Consider the following 26076-nt stretch of genomic DNA (forward strand, 5'->3'; position numbering starts at 1 on the left):
TTTTTTTTTTTCACATGTATGTATGTTCAAAGTGCTCAGCAACTCTTATTGACTGTAATTTCTGCTTCAACGTTCCAGCCTTTTCTTTGGCTACTGTATGGCCAGTGACGAGTCCAGACCAGAACAATTTATGATTATGGCATCTCTTCATCTATTTCATCTCTATTATAAATGGCACAGACTTAAACTTGAATATAAATTTCTGTTTTTCTCAATTTTTAAAAATAATTTGTAGGGTACCTGGGCTGGGCCGGCTTAGTCCCCCCTACTGTGTGAGGGTGTGTATCAGTTGATCAAGTTTAGCAGATAATCTGGCTACATTGAATCTGTGATATATACTGTACTAACAAGCTTCCAAGGTCTATTCGTATGACATTCACCTGGAAAGGAAAAGGTCGCAGGTTCAAATCCCTCTGGCAGAACTTTTTTATATATCTGAAAAAGCATACCTTCATTGAAGAGGCTTTGCTTGATATGATTATATCATTCTACTGTATATCATTTATTTATTGATTATATATGTTTATAATCCTATGCCTCAACATGGTGTTATCATGAATATACTATGAACAACTCTGCAAATTTCCCCATTGCAAGGCCACTACTGCTTAACTGTAAGGTGTGTCAGTTGTATGAGGGGGGTGAGCTGGTTACATGACATAGTTACAGCTTTTTTTATCAAATGATTTACATTCTACTTTATTTCTTTATTTGCATGCGAGTTTAGTATACTGGTGGGAATTAGGAGGAATCGTGATACATTTGTTTGACTTTTCGGGTGGCAATAATCGATGTTATAACCTACAGTTTGCTAAGCGTTTGTCTCCTGAAACGTTCGGTGACCATGAAAAGGTAAATACCTATTATATAGCTTATATTTCTTGTCTTGTTATATGTAGTGGCATAACAATGTGGCCGTGGGCCCTGTCGCTTTTTGAGAGACGGAGGGCCTTTTTTAGGTCCTGGTCGCCAATTTTATTGTGGGATTTTAGATGTTGTTTTTTAATCATGTTTGTCATTGTATTCTAAATGTTTTCAAGGATGAAATAAAAATGATATTATATCAGTGGAACTCAAAGGGAGAGAGCCCAGGGAGGGACCTTCACTGGTAGGGTCAGTACTACCCCAGGCCCTACAAGGGTTGGGGCTGAGATAACAAATTTATGATTACGGCACCTCTGATGTCCGGAAATGGCACTCACAGACCTTAATATTTAGGGCCCCTTTTAAAATCGGCTATTGGATATAATACGGTATACAGTCGATGTCAGGGACATATTATGCTGTAGTGTACTGTAACGGACCTGGTCCTTGTCAGGATGACCACAGGTTCAGCCAGAGCTATGGGCCCTGGACAGTAAATAACAAATAAACTAAATAATAACTTCAAACTCAAGATTCTCACTCTCATTGAGTCGAACTCTTTTCAGTACGTACTATTCTGTAAACAAGTACAATTTTGATATCACTCACCCTTAATTACTCCTACGTAATTACAATAATATAATAGGGGCAGACAGATAGAATCCCAAACAGGCTGCAGTACCTTACGGATCAGCCCACTTTACTGGAAGTCAATGCAACCGTCCCAGACGAATTCACAAGTATCAACCTTACCCTGTTTCTAACTGTACTCAACTTGTGTAGAATTTGCATGTACAGTACTGCCCAAAACAACAGGGCATTGGAAGGCCAGTTTAATTGGTTAAACTAGGTTTGGGCTGACTCTCCACTTCCTATCTAGATTAGTCCATTTCTCATCACCTTGGTGACCCTGGGGAAACCCCAAATTCTGTTACAGTATCAAGCTATTTTTGGTCAGGGTACTAGATCAAGGACCATGTGGTTGGTAGGGGTCCTGCAGAGGGTGGAAGGTTGGCTGTTTTTAGCCACTCAATGCATTTGTGCCACTATATAAATTCTTGATGCCCTTGAATTTTCATCAGATTTATTTCAGATATTTTAAAATTTTCAGATAATGTTTGTGTACAATTGCATTGACCTTGCACCAGGCAGTAGCTACCTCTTACAGGTGGATGCATCACCAATTCCTACTAAAGAACTAAAAACTACACAATGGTATAAGGTTATCACTGTCCCTAGTAAGTACCATTAACAATGTAGTTAGATTTATATAGTGCTTTACATTGGAAATGTTTCAAAGCACGAGGGCTTTTTTTTTTTTTTTGCAAAAATTTGGATGGGCTTCTTTACGAGATGGGCTTCTTGCTACTTTTGTAAAGTAAAGAGGTGGGCTTCTTTTCAAAATGAATGCTGAAAATTTTGTGAATTTGTACTATAAAACAATAAATAAGGCAACTGTAACATCAATGTTTCATGGAGTGTATTTAACTGGCAATAGATCGCCTAAACTACTTGTATAAACCAAGCTTGTATTCAATTTATTACACAATCTCGAAAAGAAGCCTATGCTATCTTGAAAAGAAGATGGTCGGAAATGGCCCTCTCAGACTTAAATTTGAATATAATTTTCCCGAAAAGTTCCAGGAGACTTGAGACCCTGCTAGAATGCATTTTTTTTTTTTTATATGGCAAACTGTGGCAGAATATAAAATAAAATAATCCTGAAGAGTTTCGCAACCCTCTGAATTATGTGGCGACCTAATTTTGAGTCGCAACCTATAGTTTGAGAACTGCTGGTGTAGAGTAATTCTCTTTTTTATATTTATAGAATTGATTTTCTCGGTTGTGAATTGTACAAAAAAGGGTAAGTATAGGTTTTTTGGATAAAAATAGGAAAATAAGGCATTTCATGAGGAATCTCCAAATTCTTCATGACTTAGTAGTAGAGCCAACTTTTTAAGTGACTGGATCTTACAACTACTTCAGATAAGGCAAGACCCACCGATTGCCAATAATGATGATTTCGAATAAAAATAAAAATGTTATTTTTGGCCAATTAGCGCACCCGCTACCACAAAAATTTTCTCCTACGTCTGGATGTTTTTGGCCAAACCATTTGCTAAATAAGAAAACAAAAATAAATTTATATTTTTTTTCCGCACTCCTCTGACGATCTTTAAAGTCCAACTAAAATGACATATTGTAGTTACTTTTAAAGCGTCATAAAACAATAAAGAATTATTTAATAAATATATATCGATGGCTTTCCTTTTATTTTTAGATAACATGTTTTTCTGAATCACCTATTTTAATGAATTCTGTATCGCTAAGCTCTGCCTTCTGAATCTTACCCACATTTGACCTTTACCGGATATGACATACACATGGTACAACATAACACAGGATGTTCGCGGGATCGCGACTCTTGGCAACACAAGCATATTAGATAGTAGGATTCACGGGTTTACGATATTTTCAGTTAAGGCCTAGGGTAATCATCCCTGGAAATTTGGAGAGTAATTATTAAATAAACATTCAAAACATATTAGGAGCCCTCGAAATTAGCGTCGGCATCACATTATGACCACAACGTAAGAGCGAGGATGCGAGTAGGCGTAGGCCTAGCTAGGCTCTATTCTCTGCATTCACCCCATACCACGGAGCCTGTACTCGCTACATACAGCAAATGTGTTTTAATAAAACATTAAAACTATTTGTTTTTACTTACTTTATTATAAGATGATTAAATATCTTACACAAAATACACGCCTGTAATGTTATTATGACAGACGAGGTTGTTTACTTTTTGCTAGAATACGTCGTAGTAAGGTGGATCACATGCTTTCTACGTCTTTCTCGATGTTCTTCGCTCGATCGGGGCCGCTCGGCACAAATTTGTTTTGACTTAATATTAGTGATGATTAGGGGTTTAATTACAGTATCTTAAAAAAATATATACACGCATATTTTATGCTATGTTATGAGGGACGAGGTTGTTTACTTTTTGCTTCAAAGCATACTTCTCACATGTTCGCTACAACATGGTCTTCCTTCAGATGTTCTTCGCCGACGCTCGAACGGGGCCAACTCGACCTGATTTAACGGTGTTTGGACGTTTTGTGACGACGTTAATAAAGTGTTTGAATGAAATTTAAATTTTATTTGTTTTGTTGTGATGATTTATCCTACAATAAAATACAGGCTTAAGCTTAGATGCTGTTTTGATTTTTGTGATAAATGAACGATGTTTTAGGAGGGAATTGCTGCATGTTTTTGACGTAGACCTCATACACAGTACAACGTCGTCTTCAAGTGTAGTCATTAAAAAATTACGCGAGGAGTGAAAAGAGTACAAATATTTCTAGCTTATCACTTATATTTGAAAATTTAACACAATGATTTAATAATTGTTTAATGATTGAATTTTATACTACTGTACCTTGAAGTTAAATTACTTTTATTATTAAAACAGTAAAATTATACATCAACACAAAAGTCAATCCTGCTTCGTGGCCCGCTTCGTGGTTCAACTTTGAGTCGTAACGTGCGAACCAATTCGGGGACTCCGCATGTGCTTTTATTTGCTGTCCGATTTGATCGTGTGTTCTTCAGTAAAGGGTTTTAAAAGAATAGAAATTCCTGTTTTCACAAATACACTTATAATTTTGGAAAGATTTTATTTTCGTAAACCACGAATTTATGGGTATAATCATATACTGTCTGAAACCTGCTGAGACTCAAAATACAAAAACTGCCGAGGAACTATGTCAAACTTGCGTCGTCAATTTTTGCCATGGTCCTTTCGTTACAATTTCAAGGCCTGTATATTGGTAAGTATCACACCGGTTGTACATCAACATAATAACAACCAAAATAATAAATTTAGCTTTTTATTGAAGTCGATAACATGAAAAACAACCAGGCAATTTACAATGTGACTTGATGATGATCGCCGAATCGGCTTTGTTTACTATCATCATCGTAGGCGTAGACCGTGTAGGCCTACAATACATCAAATTTCAGATTCGTACGTTACATTGTAACGTAAAAACTTTGCAAAATAAGCTTTAATATACAGACTGTAAGCTAATTTAGATGATAAACAATGTATTTTATTACTAATAATATTAGCCATATTACGCTGACGAGTGTTCGTGCTGTTACTCTGCTTAGGCCTAGTCCGTCGAGCCTAGAGTAGGACAGTATAGTATAGTGCTCAAAATTCATTAGTGTTGCCCAATCGATTTTGTTTTTTTAAAAAAGCCTGGTCTTCAATTCTTTCTTCAAATTTGCTTTCTAGTGGCTTAAATTAATAAAGCTGCTCCATTTCTTGCTTCCTTCTTTAGATGGGTACTTCCCAACTGAACCTCTTTCATATGTCGTGCTATACGATGTTTGTATTACATAAACAGGATGGCTGTGATTGTTATACCGACTCTACGTCATCAGCTCTACTCACACTTCAATGAATATCTCCAGTGGGCGGCCTTTTACTAATATTTTAAACTGTCATTTTTAATATTTATAAACCAAAAATTAAATATTTTATTACCACTCATTTGTTAAACATATGTAATACTTCAGTAATCAGCAACTTAAAAAGCATCATTTTAATTGGACTTTAGAAATATAACTTCGCGAAACAAGGTATAAAATAAGTCTTGTCTAAGGCTATTTGAAGCCCTTGTCAATACAGAATTTTTGCGCAATTTTAGGGTACTTCACCTAATTATTATTAATAGCAATTTAGGACTACTTTTATGTGCAGCTTTTCATCATGTTTTATTTTTTGTATTTATAGTATACAAAATTTAACAAAGTGCTTTTTTCAAGTTATTTGTTTTTAAAGCACATGGGCAGATCCCTGTCTCTTATACACATCTAGATGTGTATAAGAGACAGATCCATTATTTTTATAACATTTTTTTATTACTATAACAGAAGATGCCACTGGATGGACTTCGGATTATGTAAACATAACAACTTGGTACAGATCGTTTGCTCTTGAATTTGCTGTGGCCCCTCCCTCCTGCGGACTTGAAACTTATATATTATTTATTTCCAAATTTGAGGACCTTAAATTAATCTATAAAGGTTATAAATCTGTAGTAAGTATTTAGTGTTTTTTTTTTTTTAAATTCATCTATTTCTTGTATTTGTAGGATGCTAGCATGAAATTCTCCCCCCCCCCCCCAAAACCCCCCAAAAAAATACTCGCACTATAGGATCACGATCAAATGCCTGAGGGAACCTTACTATAATCCTTTTTAGTGCGTCATACATTTTTTAAAATTGAACAATTAAATTATATGCTATTTTTTCCTTTGTTTTTGGCAGAATTGTTTTGCAAAATGAGTAAAAACAAAATTTATTTTTTTAAATTTTTGTTATTGTTTTTTTTTTCTATTTTTTTTTTTAATTGTTACGCCTGTACAAACAATACAGGCTAATTTGCCTAACAGCTGGCAAACCAAATTTGCATAGCTTGATCTAGGATATATCAGTGTTTTAGACCGTTAGTTGAAATTCGCTGCTTAGAAAACCCAGCAATGTGAATTATTATTTTTATTATTATTAGACAGGCTTAATATGTAGTTTATGAATAACGGATTGGATTGGGTTTATTCGGTGTAAACACTAAGCCCACGAAAGTCTAAAAGAAGACTTATTTCCAGTGGGGTCCTTCTGGTGGTAATTGGGCAGTACACCGGGAGACAATCCCCTACTTTTTTCCCGAAGAGTGTACTGCGTTTCTTAACATGCACATGGGCCATAAATGCACACGGACCAACGTCTCTTCCAAAAAACGGTGCGCTATTATAACTTGTATTTCAGCCCTCCAGCTGAAAGACAAGGAGAGGCAGCGATGGGAATTGAACCAGGGACCTAGAGATCTTTAAGGTTCAGCATATAAGTTTGATAGTGTGGCAGAGCTTAATGTACAGTGCAATTTTCTCCTACAGAAAAGTTCACAAGCAACACCCAAGTTCATTAATGGTGAATTGAAAAATGTTGTCACAGTGAATTTTACTAATGCTACATATGTTGGAACGTACCAGGTTAATGTGAGTGAAGATATTGTTTTACAAATATAATTGTCACTTCTGTCTGATTGCTTGAAAGCCTGGCACACGGCCGTTGCGTTTCTATAAATACCGATTGTGATAAGGTGCGTGCGACCAGTTGCTGCTAATGACTATCCAATCAGATTGCTGCTGACAGCAGACGCCATCGCATAGTCACAGAGCGCAGATGGGTACACCGACTGTAACGCTGTGTGCTGGCTTTAGAATAATACAATGAATTTTGTAACAACACACCCATCATTCAAAAACCAACTTACAAATCAATTAATCTCTAGATCAACTAATTGATTGATAAAGATTAATTGATGGATCAATCAATAGCTTGATCAGTATATTATTGATCAACCAATTAATAGATCATTAGTCAACAACAGTTTAATCAGACAATCATTAGGTCATTCAATCATATTAATCTGTCAATCAATAAATCACAGAAATCAACAGATTCATCCAATCAATAAATCAATTAATCAATAGTTCAATCTATAGATCAATCACCAATTTATCAATTATTAGATCAATCAATAGATTAATCAATAGATCAATCAACAGATTAATACATGAGTAGATCAATCAATATATCAATCAGTCAATAGCTCAATCAATAGATACACCACTGTTAATAGATCAATCAATAGATCAATCAGTAGATCAATTAATAGATAATTGAGTCAAAGTCTGAACAATATTTAACACAAATGTAAATGTACAAAACATAAATATAATATTAACATTAATAGATCAATCAATTGATCAATTAGTATATCAATTATTTAAAAAATTCATCAATCAATAGATCAATAGATCAATCTATAGATCAATCAAATGATATAAAAATTATTAGATCAATAAATGGATTAATTAATCAATAGATCAATCAACAGATTACATCAGTAGATGTAGATCAATGAATGTATCAATCAGTCAATATATCAATCAATAGATAAATCAATAGATTATTAATTTATCAATTAATATATCAAATAATAGATTAATCAATATATCAATCATAGATCAACCAATAGATCAATTAATAGATCAATCGATATTTCAGTCAAACAATAGATCAATCAGTCAATCAGTAGAGCAACCAATTGCTCAAACCAACAGATCATGAGATTAATCATTAGATCAATCAATAGATCAATGGATTGATCAATCAATAGATCAATCAATGAATTAGGTTGTAATTCTATGCATTTCAATTTTTACTGTGAGAAACTTTTTTTTAAATACAGATGCAGCCATTCTCAGATAGTAGTGACCCTGTTTGCTTTGACTTTTACAATGAGGCAACTGTATGTCGAGAAACACGTTTTCCGACTTTTCAAATTCTAGGTATAAGAGAAGCGTGTTACATATAAGGAATGCTAATTGTACTACTATATCGCATGCATGCTCATTTCTATTTTAGAGTAGATTTGGATTCATACCTAGGTGATACGCATGGTAGTAGATGTGATATTTTGTATTAGATGAGGTTACATTAGAGCTCTGGTTCTCAATCCCTTTACCACTGACTGCAATTATCAAAATTTGGTTAGGTTATGGGTTGACTGTGCCCTTTACAAAAGTGCTTTATAGAATTCATTGCTTTATATTATTTATACTATCACTCAATATAATTTTATGATAATAGTAAGTTAATGATATTAATGTTTAATAATATTCAATGATAATAATATTAAATAATGATAATTAATTTACATTTATTTTGTGGCAGTATCCATCTATGGTAATGCTCATAGCGTGTATATTTTTTCTGGTCCAGCCGGGGTCCAACCGAGGGTCCAGCTGAGGGTCCAGCCAGGGAGCATCACCTGTACCAACTTATAAACACATACATTTTCCCTTATCCCACCAAAATATCATGAGGTGATGTTTGCAACATTTAAGTAACACTCTGAGTGTAATTGTGCTTGATCTAACGTATTGTTACTAATAACTTAACTAGACTTTTAATCTTAAATCATTGTCATAATTATTTGTTATTATCATATAATTGCATATTTAATGTATATTCTGTCTTCAAAATCAAAATCATTTTGATGAGAGCTTTCTGTCAGTTAATATCAATCATGCTTGATCCATCCGGAGAAGTATTAACACTGTCCAGTGCAGGCCCATAGGCAGGGAGAAGGGGTGCAGAGTGCGTGAACCCCCCCCCCCATTTCCAAATTTCAAAAAGGTCCATTTTTTTTAAAGCTATTACTGTATAGTAACTATAATTGACTAAAATCATTTGTAAATATTGCAAAATGCTTTGTATACATTGAATTTCATTTGCCAGTAGTAACTTCCCCAAACTTCCCCAAACCCCAACCAGGGCTCTGCTCCTGGGCCCCATTGGGGGCCATGGGCGGCCCCAGCCTAAGGCTATAGTTTGCTCCCAAAATTCCCCTCACCCTCCCTATCAAACATCCTGCCTATGGGCCTGATGCATTGAACCAATTTGCCGTTAAAAAATTGCCTGCCAGAAGTAGTACTCATGTGCCATAATAATTATTATGAAAGAATATTAACATGATTTTATAGGCAGACTAATTATTAATCTACCTATAAAATCACGTTAATACAAATACCGTATGAACTTTAGTTCAGTGTACCAGTGCCGAAACTAGGCACCCCTAAAACTTTGGCTCTTATAGGGAAACCACTTGCGAAATCATAGTTATAGGCTGGATAAAGTACAATTACAATACTATGCATGAAGTACATTGAAGGCTTGCCATTCCAAAACCAGCAAACTGTTGTTAGCATGAGAATGTGGCAGAGATGTATATTTCTAGTACAGAGGAGATGTACATGGGTGTATGCAAGGGGGGAGGGGGGTTGTTAAGGTTTTCCAACCCCCCTAAAAAAAAAAAAATTTCAAAGGTCCACATTTTTTCCAAAGACATTTTTTTCTAGGGCCTTTTCACAATGACAAATGAAAAAGCTTTGATGAGGTACCAGCAGTGAGTCCAAAGACATTGGCAATTGCGTGACGTAATCTATCTCAATTCCAGCAATTCTGAAACTGAGCCTGCCATCTGCTTCAAGCTGGTGGCGCTGTAATCGATTTTCCTGTGTCCCACTGAAAAGGTCCAAAAAATTACGATACGACCCACCCTGAAAAATCCTGGATACACCACTGCTGTAATACTTTTCTCATAATTATTGTATAACATACCACAAGGAAAAGGAGCATAATAAATGCCCGTACAAGTAACAAAAATATCATGTCGTTTTTCTTTTCGTCATTCACATAAAATAATACAAAGATAAAAACAATGACATATAAAAACAATGACAACCCCACTTTAGTTGTAGTAAGTCAATGCCAGTAAATGACCTATCATTTTGAAGTTCATAATGTCGCAAATATGAATATGGTGTAATGTCAATTTTCTTGTTTTGGTCGCTGAATGTTGGTTTTGGTATGGAAAGCCCCATTTCATGAATATTCATGCCTCATTTGTTTGTTTTAGCTGAGACCTACATACTTAGATGAACACTGTAGCTGTAAAACTACAAGCTTTCCAATTGTTCAAGTATATGGTAATATTGATTGTTGTTCTAGATTTTTGTTGAAAGATGTACTGTCTGGCATGAGCTAAAAAAAAATCGTAAAATTTAATTCCATATTTGAAAAGCTTAACATTTATGAGTATTATTAACATACAATTAAAGATTTGAAATAGAGAAAAACTTCAATTAACAGACAGTTAAAATATCTTTTGTTGTATTCTTGTGCAAACACCCTTAAATTGACTGGTAATATGGTAATATATTTAAGGATTTTTGTAGTAAAATATCAGCAAAAACATTTAAAAAAAAAATATATTTGGATGTTATTATTTAATACTTAATAATAAGCCATTAAAAATTTCAATTGAATATTTGGTGTTTTTTCCGATTTTTTTTTTATTGGCAGACAGTGTATCTTTAAATCATTTTTACTGTTGTTTCTCTGTGTTTAAAGCATGTTATACCATTTTTGCATTTTATGTTCAGATTTCTGGATATGGCAATGAAATTACCACCCTTAAGCAAAAAAACAGTATAATAACTGTTATAGGTATTGTAAAAATTATTTTGTCAATTTTGGTGGCGGAGACTAACACTTCACTAGGATAGCATTTAGAGTATATTATTTGATACAATAAAAAGAAGCAAATGGAACAGGTAAATTATATTCTTTATTTTTCATATGATTTGAATAAAATATTAAAAATGTATTGTCCCCTGAACATGACAAAATATCATTAAAAAATAATTTTTAAATTAACTTGCTCATTTTGCAGTATACAAATTATTAACTTGAGCATGGAAATTATTGAACTAAAAAAAATGTGTACCCTGATTTTTATAGTAATAGACTTCCAGTGAATGGATGTGTCAGGGTCAGATGCTTTTAAATACACTAATTCAAGTAGATAATGTAATGTGATAATGATAAAAATAAGCAAGTTAATTTCAAAAAATTAATTTTTATGAATATTTTTGTGTTTTACATGGGACAATAATATCTTTAACAATTAACTTTTTTAAATGATTGTTATAGGTATAGTAAAATATTATTTTATCAGTTTGGTGGTGGTGACTAACAGTAGAGTAGCATTTAACAATAGTATTTAATTTGATACAGTAAAAGACCCAGTGACTAGGGAAAAGGAAGCACTTTGTATTTACAAAGAAAAGGCACTATATAAAAATAATATGAAGGATAATAACAAGAGCACTCAGTATAGAGACCATATCTTCACCCACCGCTAATCCCTTTCTATAAAATAAATATCTTCCAAAATATGTTCTTAATTTACTTCACTACCACCCCACCTCACTTCACTCCACTTCAAAAACGCACAGTAACTCACTCACACGGTTTTTATTTCAAAGAGGGGCACGATTTCCACTTTTGGTATAGGTTTTTGGGTCTTTTTGACTCTTTTTTTTAATGTGACACACACACACACACACAAAGTTACATGACTGAAAACATATATCTCCTGGCGGAGATAATGATAACATAACAGGTAATTGGAGTACTTTCATAATATGCTCTGAAGCAGATGTTAACAGTATAATAATTTAAGGTTAAAAATCCTAACTTTTTTCTGTCTATTCCATCATTTTGGTTGGCAATTTGTTTTTATGGTAAATACTTACCATAAAATTTAATAAGGTAAAACGTTCTAACACAAGTATGTTTTCTTAGTAATCCGTTCACATAGTCAGATTCTATTGAGTTTTAGATAGTAATAGCCGTAGTATTCTGAACCACCTGTACTTAATTTTTAGTGTACAATTAAGTACACGCCTCCTTCCAATTAAAAACCACTTTTTTAACCAAGGTTTTCATGGTCGTTAGCAGCTTTAGAATTATAAAGATAAGACATTTGTGGCAAAGACAAGCCAAACCAGTCACTCGTCGCAAAAATCGATTTTTAGTTATTAATACAGTGTTAGATAGTAAAATAATAGCTATAAAATGGTAAAAAAATCACTCAAATTGGACATTTCCTTATGAAGTTACAAGCGTTTAACCACACAGCTGTTTAAAGAACAATGAGAAATTAGCCGTCAAAGTTTATGATTTCAGGCATTTCTCATGCAGAAACTATCTTTAAATCCTTAAAAAGTATTGTTTTAACATTGAAAATGGGGAAAATAACAGCATAGAATGATGTGTAGATATATAAAGGTTAGTTTTGTACAATAAAATAGATTTATAAAACTTTGACATTCCAGCATGTTTTAGCCATTTTCTCTGAAACACGATTTGCGACGAGTGACTGGTTTGGCTTGTCTTTGCCACATTTGTTAATTTGGGACCACAGAAAAGTGGTCTTTAATTGGAGGTGGTCTTGAATTAGATGGAGAACCTGTATTTGTATATGTAAAATTCCTGATTTTATTATCAGATTCACCATGTAAAGCAGATATGTGCCAGAATGGCACCTGTATTCCTGTTGGATTCACCGAGAACTACCACTGTATTTGCAACGATCCCTACTTTGAGCATGAAGGGAAATGTGTTGGTAAGTGACATTTTAGCCAGTTGTCAGTTAACATTGTTCAACAGAAAGAACACAACACGAGGAAGCACGCACATGGATTGTTTAAATGACAATCTATTTAGTTTGCCATCTGCAATTAGCATACAGCATCACATCCTCAAGTGCTTACAGAGAGCGGAGATGAATTTGTCGGCCGATCGTCTTACGGCGCATTGTATCCCTGGCTTCGTTATTCTGACATTTTCACAAAACGAAACAAGAAATAAAAAGCAAATAATGAAAATCAAAGAGGAAGAAATATAAATTATGAACAATCAGCATTTTTATGTTTAACTTTTTAAAGAATTAAACAGTTACTCTTAAATGAAATATGAGAATGAAATTAATAATATCAGAAAGTGTTCCTCTATTGCTTCCATGCAGAACTAAATATTAAAACCCCATTAAAGGATATTTGTTTATGTTTGCCAGTACATATTCTAATACCTGTGACCTCCCTTGTATTGATAAAAAGGATGATTCTTTTGAACAGAAACTTGCTTTATAATGATATGATCCAAACCTGTGTTAACACTCCAAACACTATTTTTACAACTGGGCTGTGTGTTCTGTAAAAAAAAAATAGTGTGATACTTTACTTTACAGATATGTAATCTTGTAAAATAACTAATGTTTTCCCTTTGTTTGATCTGTTGTGCAATATATTTTTTTTTTTGTATTTTTTCATGTATTTTTTTTTTTCATTTTTACCCAAATTTTAACCATGTTTCTCTTTTGTCTTTTGTCTATATTCTTATTCGTATTATTATATTTCAAATATTATTAATAACTTGGTATCTGGATGGGCTTCTTTTCGAGGCTACTTTTGAAATATAAAGAGTTAGGCTTCTTTTCAAAACGAATGCTGTAAATTTTGGGAATTACAGTACTCTATATAACAATAAATAGGGCGACTGTAACGTTAATCTATATCATGGAGTGTATTACCCGGCATTAAATCACCTAAACTAAACTATAAACCAAGCATGTCTTTAATTTATTTTCTTTGTTTAAAAGTCATGTGCACTGTATGTGTACTATCTTGAAAAAAAAAAGCTCATAATTATGCTATCTTGAATAGAAGCCCATGGGCTTCTTTTCGAGGCTGCTTTTGAAAACTAAAGAGGGGGCTTCAATTCAAGATGGGCTTCTTCTCGAGATTATGCACATTGGGCTTCTATTCAAGGTTTTACTACAGTATATATATTTAACAAATTTATGTTGGCCTATAGTGTTAGTCCAGATTTAACAATGGAAAAAGTTGTTAATCTTAAGTTATTGACATTCTGGAAAGGTCAAGTCATTTTCAACCAAGAGAATTATTACTATACAGAAGTTTTGTTAACTGACAATTTTTTTGTTGTATTTAAACAGATAAATATCCACCACTAGTGGCTTGTTGATTTTTTTTTTTTGTATTTAAACAGATAAACATCCACGATTACTGACCTGTCCTGCTGACATCATTAAAGGCACAGGTCAAAAGGAGTCAATAGTGTCCTGGCATGAACCAACAGTTGACACCGATATCTCAGCTGCTTTCGAATGTGATCCATCTTCTGGTTCAGATTTTAGTATTGGTACAACTAACGTTACTTGTTCTGCTACTGATGATGTTGGAAATATGAGGAGCTGTATATTTTCTGTTGAAGTTTATGGTATGCCACATGTAATTCTTAATTATGCTTGATTTGTAGGTGACATTAAAATGTGCACACAATTTACTGATGTATTATCTTTTTGTGCAGATATTTTAAAATGAAACCCTAATAATAATAATAATGCCAAGTAACTATATAGTGCCAATTCCAAATGGATGGTCAAAGGCACTGAGTGTTATTACCCCTGGTCAATGGATAACATACAATGGCAAACCAGCACAAACCTCCTATGCTCCCTGGGAAGTCTAGTACATTCAATGCCACAACATATTATACAGTACCCATTTATACACCTGGGTAGAGAGAGACAAACATAGATAATTGCCTTCCCCAAGGACACAGGCGACTTGCACAGTGAGAGTTTCGAACCCCTGACCTCTAGTTTGGGAGTCCATAATCCACAACCGAAATGCCAACTGCTTCTATTTGTCCTCGAACGTTTTACCAATAACTTACTGTAGTGTATTCTATAATTCTATAAATGAAACATTTGTATATGAACCACCGTTCCCATAGTGGTCTTGTTTATTAATATATGATAGGAGTGATTTTTTACCCTACCTGATGTTACTTAATGAAAACATTTCCAAATACTTGGGAAATAATTTGGAAGTGATTTTAATCAAAAAATTATGATTATAATATCTTACCACTCTCCTTCTTGTTACAGTACTAGTAAATTATTTTTATTAGTATATTTTTTATAAATTTTTTTGCAAACCCGCCCGCCCGTCAATTGATGATTTTGAATAAAAATAACTTTTATTTCTGGCAAATTAGTGCACTCAACCGCCACAAAAAACTAGACATTTTTTTTCTTTATTTTTATTACGACCACCGCTGCCTTGAAATCTGTTTACATTCAACAATAAAATTCTATTTTTATTTTCGCCTCCGTCTGGATGTTTTTGGCAAAACCATTTGCTAATTAAGAAAACAGAATTTTATTTTAATTTTTTTTTGCCCTCCTCTGAGGACCTTTAAAAAAATAAGTTCACAAAATAAGGTATAAAAAAAACCTTGGCTAATGATTAATTGCCCGGCATGCTTTCAGTGTTATGTTTCTATACATGCTAATTACTATACTACAGTATTATGGTTGTCCATCTATTTCAGAGAATGTAACTACTGGTATTTTTGCTTTTTTAACTATTAATTAATGTTTTCTTTAATGGTTTATTCTTTATGGTTTTTCCTTCTATCAATTCTGTGTATTTTGGTGGTTAAGATGCTTTTTAATGCACATGTGGGCAAAGTGTGGTCCGCGGGCCTCATGCGGCCCAACAGTAATTTTTTCGCGGCCCGCAAAAGCAAATTAAAAACCCTATGTGTGCGGCCAGCCAACTGCCTTTGCTAAAAAAAACCTTTTTTATGGCCCGACACCGATGATCTATAAAAAGTAATTTTAAAACTGATAATTAAGTGGTATAAAAGCAGTTCATGAAGGTTTTTGGAAGTACACTGGAACCATCAAAATTTGGATGCGGCCCTCAGCGTTAAATCAAAAATTCAATTTGGCCCTCTGACCGATTTTTATGCATACCCCTGATTTAATGCTTTCCGTCCAAGGGTCCAGGGTTTACATCCTGTCACTGCAGGATTTTTTTCTCACTCCCTAAGCTTCATAAAAGAAACTTAGTTTATAAAGCATTGGTCCATCATGTGACAAGAATGTTTGCTGTTGGATATGAAGGAAATAAAAAGAATTATAAGTCATTGGCCATATTTGACTGGTCGTTCTTCGTTACACCACGCCTACCTGCGCAGTGGTAAAACCTTTCTTAATGAAGACGACCATACGAATAGAAAACTGGTAGATGCTCAACAAAACAAAATGGCTGCGTAGTTACTACAATACACGCTAGCGTAATCAAGGTTGCTTCGACTTGCGGTAGATTAGTTTTATTGCAAAAAAAAACTTTTTCACATAGTTCCTGAATTATGTTAGCCTACAATTATTTTTTTTTAAATATGTGAGTAAATATATAATTATTAATTTCTGAAATTTAATCTAAATTATATTAACACAAATGTAGTTGCTAAACTGTCCAATCAGCCATGTTTGGTATAGTCACATGGATAACTTATTGCAAATTAACACACTTCAACAAAGCCTATTATACGAACCAGCTGAATAAAGATAATATTCAACGAAAAATCGTTAAGGAAACGAACCAGTCAAATAAGCCCCGGAATGGTGAATGTAAAGTTCAAGAATACGTGTTTGTGGGACCAGCGGACACTATTCTGATTGGTCAGTTGTTAGGTTTTGATTGACACTTTGGAAGGTCCATTGGAGAAGAGTTAACTGTGTATTAACAGATTGAAGATTATTGGTACTTTGAAAAAGTGTTCTTAAATTAGAGTGGGATCACGAAAATGGAGGAGTCTCGAATTGGAGAGCAAACTGTAATTGATTTCCAACTTTGTATTTTAACAGATGCTGGATCACCTTCTCTGATATGTCCTGATAACATCATAATAGGCACAAATCCAGGGCAGTCAACGGCAACAGTGACCTGGAGTGACCCAACAGTTACCGACAATATTGACACGTCTGATCTTCTAGCTATCTGTACTCCACCTTCTGGTTCATTATTTAATGTTGGCTTAACTGATGTTAATTGTTCTGCTAAAGATAATGTGGGAAATGAGGGGTACTGTATATTTGGTGTTGATGTGTTTGGTAAGATTGTGTAAAAGATTAGATATTTCACAGATATGTACAACACTTGATAAATATCCTTCCCTGTCAGAACCCTACTCATTGTACATGGCCTCTTGAGGTCTTCAGACAAAATATTTTGCAGTTAAAATTTTAAGTATTGTTTATCTAATTTAAATGTTCACTTCAAAGCCTAACACCAAGCCAATGAGCAACCACTAATTGCCAATGACATACACGGATGTATCTAGGGGGTGTGTGTGGGAGAACATGTGCACATCCCCCACCCCATAAAAAAAAAAGCTTGTCATCTTCTTCCTCCAGTCACCCCCACTAGAAAAGTTTGAAGCAAAAATTTAAGTTAAGTTAAAATATCATCTCTTATTTAGTGCCCCCTCTTCCACTTAGATTATTACTAAAGCATCATTTCAATACTTTTAGGTATGCCACTACAAGAAACACAATTGAACATTGTTTCTTCCATAGATTTTGGCACTTTAAACGTTCATCTTGATTAATTGATTGATATTTTTTTTTAATGTTTGGCTTGCATCTCTTTAGTAAAAAATGTCTGTTTATTCTTTATAAAAATAACTTTATTACAAATTTAAGGAAAATTTAAAATGTACAGAACAATTTGAAGTATTAATATTAAATATGTTTAAAATATTTAAAAAACTCCAGTTAAATTAGAATAAGAAAGCAGGAGGACACATTACAACATTAAAATACAAAAGAAAAATGTACAAAACGTGAAAAACAGTAACAATCAAAAAGGGCAGAAATAAGGGAGACATAGTAATGAACAAATATACTGAGTACTCATATTTGTCTCTATGTTGATCATTACTTTAATTTAACTCAAAACACTCCAACAATGTTCTTTTGTATATAAAAGAACAGCTTAAACTCAATTCTTATTTATGTTCTAAATTTACACTTAACAATGAATTACATGACCGTTATAGTACCAGAATCTCAAATAAACTCCACATTCCCAAACACAAAAAACTTATTTCAACATAATATTAGATAATAATAATATTCATCATCCAAACAAACTTTCATTTCTAAATTGAAAATATTATCATTACTATTATTATCATTAAAAATGTTTGTCATCTTTTTATTAATTTGTTGTTAAATGTTTTGGGCACATCCATCACAAGCTCTGCTTTTAGGAATTGTGCCCCCTTAATATATTTATCTTATTTATTTGTTACATTTCAAAGAAGATTACGTTTTGAAGGGAATAATTGTTTTTGAATTGAATTGAATTTAGTTGTAGTTACTAGAATGTATTGAATGTATTTTTCATTTTGTTTTTAAACAGATGATGTGCAACCGGTAGTTAATTGTCCTACAGACATCCGACAAGTATTGGATCCAGGCCTATCAACCAGCGTTGTGACCTGGAATGACCCTGACGTTACCGACAATGTTGATACTGGTCTATCATCTTCTTGTACTCCATCTTCTGGTTCATCTTTTAATATTGGTTTAAATAGCGTTACTTGCACTGCTACTGATTCTCGGGGAAATAGTGACAGCTGTATATTTTCTGTTTTTGTTTACGGTATGATTGTATCTTAATTTTTAAGCTTTTCAAGTTTTTTTTTTCAATGTTTTGGGCACATCCATCACAAGCTCTGCTTTTAGGAATTGTGCCCACTTCATATATTTATCTTATTTATTTGTTACATTTCAAAGAAGATTGTAATTTACGTTTTGAAGGGAATAAATGTTTTTGAATTGAATTGAATTTAGTTGTAGTTACTAGAATGTAATGAATGTATTTTTCATTTTGTTTTTAAACAGATGATGTGCGACCGGTAGTTAATTGTCCTACAGACATCCGACAAGTATTGGATCCAGGCCTATCAACCAGCGTTGTGACCTGGAATGACCCTGACGTTACCGACAACGTTGACACTGGTCTATCATCTTCTTGTACTCCATCTTCTGGTTCATCTTTTAATGTTGGTTTAAATAGCGTTACTTGCACTGCTACTGATTTTCAGGGAAATGATGACAGCTGTATATTTTCTGTTGTTGTTTACGGTATGATTGTATATTAATTTTTCAGCTTTTCAAGTTTTGCTTTGCTTCATTAACTGATGTTATACTTTTTTCTCAATTCCATTTTGTCACAAATCAATCCATCATTCAATCAATCAACATGGATTTATATAGTGCAATATCCAATGTTCAGTTGCACTATGACAATGGCATTACTCAAAGTGCACATTAACTACTGATGTTAATTAACAAAGCTTGTAAGATTATGAAAAATTTTTTTTTTTTAATACAAAAACAATTTACATGTTTGTGAAAAATATGATAAAATACAGTACAAGCAACTAAGTTACAAATGCTGGCCTGAAAGAACTCCAAATAGCTAACTCATGCACTTTCAAAGGGGAGTTCCAATCATCAGCAATTATTTATATAAAAACAACATTATTCAAAGACATTATACTAAGCAAAAGCTATTCTTTCTGGTCATGTTGTGATGTCATCATGACCATATTTAGGCATGTCACATGTTTTAGTCAAATAAAATCTCAGGTCAGAGCTTTAACAACTGAGAATGTTGTAAATTGTGAATAGTTGATTCAGTATCCAGTGACGAGAAAAAAAAACTTGTAGATGTCCAGTTCCTTTTTAAATTGAAATAAAAATGTTGGCTCCTGCTGCTCAAATATTTTTTAGACAATAAAGGCCTGAATATGGAATTAAAATGTTTATTCTTGTAATAAATACTGTAGATAATGAGACTCCAACATTCCATGGCTGCAAACAGTTGCAACCTAGCATCAGTAACAAGACAGCTCTTGGCCAAGAAATGTGTCCCATGTTTTGGACAGCTCCATTTGCAACTGACAATGTGAGAGTAGCAAATGTTACAGCATCCAATAATCCTGGTAACATGTTTCATGTGGGTAAAACGCCGGTGACATACACAGCAACTGATGATAGTGGGAACACAGCTATCTGCTCATTTGATGTCATTATTAAAGGTGAGATGTTTTTTTTTTTTTAAATTCTACAGTACTTGTTACTTTTTTACTTGTAAAGCTCTTTTCCTTGCAGTTACGATGCGCTGTTATCCGCTAAAGTCAACAAAATCCCCACGAGTGCATAGAACCAAACAAAGTGTGCAAACTTAAATAATGCAATAAGGCAATAACTTGAAGCAAAAAGTTTGTTAGAAAAATAAGCGAACAAACAAAACAATAAAACAAATAAGATCTTAGGTGAGAGGAAACTATTGAAATAGGTGTGTTTTTAGATGGGCTTTGAACTGCCTAAGCGAAGCGCAAGACCTGAGAGAATTAGCAGACCATTTCAAAGTTGGGCAGCAATTGAAGGAATTGAATTGTCACCAATCCGTTTATGTTAGACCGGTATAGCTTTATTGTATAATGAGGATAGATTAACATAGTGCTTTATACTGAAATGGTCTCAAAGCGCTTGAGGTGTCACTGAACTAGCTCTAAGAGTAACTTGCTTTTCCCCTAAGGATCTCTTTGTGTCTGTGCTAAACTGAACTGGTACAATGCTACTCTTATCTATCCACAGTAGAGGCTGGATGGACCAGCACACTGGGGTATCCCCCTACTTAAAACATTGTTTGAAAATCTTCATTCATACACAAGATCATGGTCTCTTCTCTTTCTTAGTTGCTGAGGAAAGGACAAGTAATTTTACTATTGCTGTAACCACCGGAGTAGTTGGTGGCATTTTTCTTCTGTGCTTAATAAGTTGTTTATACAGGTATTGTCGTTTGAGACCTCAGAAATTTAGCGAAGGTGAGTATTTATGTATTTTCTTGCAAAAAACTGTTGTTGTATCACTATTGCTGATGTGCTTCAGATTATTAATTCCATGTTGGTTTTTTTTAAATTCATAAAAGATATAAAATTCAACTTTAAATTACTTAAAATAAAATTGTCATGTTTATAAAAATCTGGGATCAGAGCACACATAGGATTTGGGACTGCTTAGTGCTAAAGATAGGGTAATATTGTTTAACTTATGTCGTGTTTATAAAATGTTTAGTAACAACTATCTAACTATCCACTTTATATGAAAAATAATTTCGAAATTCTCTACCTTCCAACATAAAATCTTGTCATACAATTCTCACTTTCAAACTTAATTTATGGTCGAACTGAGAGTTGTGCTGCTAGATGAAAAAAGTTTTGACGTGTGTATTGGTTGCATGGATTGAGAAGAAACATTTTATTTATTTGTTTATTATCAATTTGATAGCATTTAAATCACTTTTGTAACATTCATATTGAAATAATTTTTGTAACATTCATATTTAAATAATTTTCTAGGTTATCAGAAAGCACATGAAGATACAAGGTTTGACTTGCTACCAAAGAGTCCATGTTTGGAATTTAGAGGTACATTTGATTTTTATTTGATTTATTCAATATCAACTCAACAACAACACAATACCTGTATATACAGTATACAAAGAAACAAAACTCAGAAGAGAATGCAAGTCATCTTTGTTGATATCTGAGATAAACCCTCTAAATCCAAACACAGGGTTTATTTCCAGAGTGATCGAACTGTCTTAGTTATTTATTGATTTTCTTCACTCAATTAATTGACTAATGAGGGAAGGCATGACAAAAGATGCTCTATTACCTGAATTTTAAAATTGCTGTAATTAGAGTTGGATTTTATTGCATCAGGCTGTTCTAATCATGGATTCCAGTATAATAGAAAGTGATTTTGCTATTGGCCTTTGGAACATGAAAGTTAAAATTACTTGTGACGATGAAGATTAGATAATTTAGTAAAATTATAATTTAAGTAGTATGGGCGGGTACCATTACAAATTTTAAACATATGGTTTAGTCTGAATTGGGTAGCTCTAGACGCAAGTTTCAGCATACTCATACCGACATTAAATACTATACAATATTTAATCACTATATTTTATGATGTCAATCGTAACATCATCACTACGACCACTAATGTTATTTTCCTATCCCCAACCATACCTTAATTTTTCATTAGTGCACGGTGTGTTTGAGTTTTTTTTTTTCGGTTTGTGTGGCCAACTTGTATGTATTGCCATGTCATGTATGTATTACAATGAATTCTAGGCTAGTGTTTTTACACATAGCACTACAATGATTGTCTGCATTCATTAGTTTTTGCATAATTCTGATTAAAAAAAAGACAAACAGAATACAGTATTGCAGAGAGGTATTTTCTGAAAGTAGAATAACTTTGTGCATGCATAGTTCAATTATTGTTTAAGTTTGTACAACAGTAAGTTTTTTGTTCTCTTGTTTTTGTTATTTTTGATAGTTATTCAACTTAATATTCCCATTTTCTTTCAGATCCAAATCAGATGGCCATTCATGTCCATTCAGTTAAGTTACTAATCATCTATTTTGATGATGTGAAGGAACACAAAGAGGTTGTTTTGACATTTGCTACATTCTTGAAAGCTCACTGTGGAGTTGACGTCATCATCCATGACTGGAATACACCTGACATAGTCTCTCTCAGTTCCTGGATCTCGAAGGAGATGAATGATGCCTCAAAGGTTTTGTTTCTTTCTTCCTATGGGGCATGGGAAGTTTGGAATGCGTATATAAGAGACCGACCTTGCCCTGTTAAACATTCCACATATAGGGATGTCTTTATTAAAGCGTTGGAAATTATAGCCGGGGATAAGCGCAACTTGTCACTTGAATTGCAGTCAAAATATCTAGTTTCTCTTTTTGATTATACCAAACTAGAGTACATTCCTGATCCTCTGAAGCATCTGGTGGTCTTTCAGCTTCTCACAGACCTTCCAAACTTATTCTTTCGTCTCCATGACATAGCCAAAGAGGATGGCGATGGATCATTTCTTGTTTTCGACATGAATGAGAAACTCAAGACAACTGCAGGACAGTCTTTTTTGAATGCAATTAACAGAATGAAACAGCTGATCCGTACTGACAACAACTGGTTTTGGAATACACTGGACTCTGATGCAGCACTCACGAACAGTAGTATGACCAGAAATGACCCTGCCTGTGTTTGTGACAGTGATATGGCATATGGGTTAGCTCAGCTTGAGGCCCTCACAAAATTTGGAGATATGTCAAGTGTAAAAGAAAGCTTTTTATGTCAGGATCAAATTAACACTTCAGGCTTTGGTTCTATGGCTTCAAACGGTTTAGTACCACAGGTTCCTTAGAAACTTAAGTAACAGCCATCGATCTGGAATCCTGGTGTCTCTTTTGGAAATAAGTATCATGGGATCTGATGACTGACAGCATGGCACACTAAAGCATTCTGGATTATAATTCTCCAGATAATCATAGAAATACTCATCCAGTGTCCAACCATTTAAGCAAGACTATAGGTGCTTCTCAAAACTACTCTGGAATTTGTTATGTTCTTCAGCTTTTCTGCGAAGTGGTGCACAGAACACCAGAACATTTCCAAATTTTGCTGGACGTTAGTCAGTCTTATCTTTATAGACATAATTATCTGTCGAGTTGCCTTTGGATCTTCTCTTCTTCTTAGTGTGGTTCTAGGCCAAGTAATTAATGATGTACAAAAATGTGGTGCCTATCATTTATATCAAAGCAATTTGCTGAATTGTTTGTTTGGTAGATGATAGAAGAAATTAAAACAGACGAGTGGGTGGAACCCATGGAGTGGATTTGAATAGCTTGGTGGTTAAGATACTTGCCTTCCTATCATTACAATTTGTTTAGGATTTTGGACTGAATGTTTGGCTACGCATAAAAGTAGTTTTCAAGGGATATCGAATTACGATTGAGTGATTGCTGAATGACCCCCATGTCATATTAGACCATACTGCTTTAACTATAGGTGACATTCTCCAAAGCACTCTCATTAACAAGTAGAGTATAGATTCCATAATAGAATAAACTATATGCAGCCTAAACTACAGTATAGTATAATCAAGCATTAAATAGGAATTTCCTTGAATAGTAAAATTCATGGAACTAGGCACTTTTTACTTCCGGACGTAAACTGTATAATGGTGGGGTCCGCTGATCTTGGCGTAACCTCAGGGCGACCGAAATCCTACCTCTGAAAATAATTTATAATAGTTCAACAGTTACTGAAATCTACAGCTTTATGATTTCTAATATTTTTACAATGTACAATAGAGAAATTATTATTTATACCTCTAAAACAAAAATCATGTCGTTCGGACAAATATTGGCAGAGAAATCATAGTTTTTCAACACGCAATACTCACCTTCCCATTCTTTAGCATTAGAGATTGTCAAATTTTAACAAGTCGCACCTCTACATATGATAAATGCGCATTCAGATTTTTAAAAAAAGCCAATGAAATTAATTTTAGATGATTTATTCTCTTTTTGATACTGAAACGGCCACGAGTGAGAGGTTTTTTGTGAAAGCTGACCCGCATATTTTAGGTTGCTTCAGATTAACAGCCAACATTTATACACAGGGTTTTCGGATACGCTCGCAGTAAAGAAAAGATTCGATAAAGCAAAATCGATTTAGAAATTATAAATAAAATAACATTATTTCTAAATAAATTGTGGACATGTTACTGAAACAGCCAAAAAAATTGGTGGAATATCAACGGAGATGGCTTAAAAAACACGTCCAAAATGGTCGGTTTTCATGCGATTTTGAGATGTTGGCCTTTACAGGATTTTTGGGACCCAAAACAAATTGTAATGCACAGGGTCCTGGGTGTCTTGGAACAGGATTTACAGGGAACTAAACACAACTTGTGTAAAATAATCAGAGATTTTCTAGTTATGTCTTCTCATCTGTTTATACACTTGATTTGATTGAAATAATGCTGGAAGGACCAACTGGTATATTTAAATTCTCTGTATGTGAAAGTTATGACACCCTTGACAAAAAAATAACTTGATTTTAACAAAAAATATATTTAATTACCTCAACTATGGCCTATGTATATATTATACCTTGAATTTATTAATCTTGGCCTAGGCTTTCAAACTAACATCTTGCTAAATCTGGTGGTTGAATACTAACAGTAATTGTTAAAATACAATAGGAATGTATATAAGTATGTAAGTATAGGAAATAGTTTGGGGCACATGGCTAAATTTGTTAAATTGTTTTTCTAGGGCATTAGTGAATTACTAGGTAAAGGTATGGAATTTAATGCGGTATTACTCCCTATTGCATCTAGGGGTTCATGTATCCCGGAAGTTGCGGGAGTCCCCCTGAAAATAAACTATCTCCCGCAAATTCATAATATTTGCATATTTTTACTACTTTCAGTTGTGTTACAGAAGCCTTTAAAAGTATGTTTGACATCTTAATTTAAATGATTATGTTATATTTATTCAACAAATAATGAAGTTTTTTATCACCCTTTACATATGTGTTTATCCTAGTGGCCCGGTCCTCTACAGAGGAGCTTTGTAGGGGCCCTAATGGGTGGAATGAATACCAGTGGTGTAGCCAGCGGTGGGAGGCCGTTTGACACGTGCGACGCCACAATGAGGTTATTACACCAAAAATAGTTTGCCTATCAAAACTACATGCTTTTGATTGCTAATGCCTAATAACATGGTATAAAAAGCACAATTTGGCCATACTAAGCCACAAAACTCTACCCATGAAGTCTACCAGGGATTTTCATACTGGGACCCTGACTGAGGTTCAGTCGGACCCTTGGTTTTCGGACCCCACCTCTCAGTCATGTCGGACCCTCTGAGTGTAAATCCCTGGAGCCACCACTG

At 33.9% G+C, this 26076-nt stretch overlaps 1 protein-coding gene across 1 annotated transcript; it reads left to right on the forward strand.

Moving 5' to 3' along the window:
* The first annotated feature begins 707 nt into the window (after positions 1–707).
* LOC117105788 lies at positions 708–25696 on the forward strand. Its single transcript, XM_033247070.1, has 14 exons — positions 708–852; positions 1976–2102; positions 2693–2728; positions 5806–5972; positions 6828–6929; positions 10421–10490; positions 12857–12973; positions 14419–14649; positions 17093–17338; positions 19136–19378; positions 20086–20337; positions 21001–21129; positions 21664–21732; positions 22687–25696. Exons 2-14 carry the CDS (start codon positions 1979–1981, stop codon positions 23535–23537), a joined length of 2637 nt encoding a protein of 878 aa, XP_033102961.1. The 5' UTR covers positions 708–852; positions 1976–1978; the 3' UTR covers positions 23538–25696.
* Positions 25697–26076: the final 380 nt, after the last annotated feature.

The sequence above is a fragment of the Anneissia japonica genome, unplaced genomic scaffold (genome assembly GCF_011630105.1).
Source record: "Anneissia japonica isolate Jap-2015-1 unplaced genomic scaffold, ASM1163010v1 scaffold640_len1575945_cov177, whole genome shotgun sequence".
Taxonomy (NCBI): domain Eukaryota; kingdom Metazoa; phylum Echinodermata; class Crinoidea; order Comatulida; family Comatulidae; genus Anneissia; species Anneissia japonica.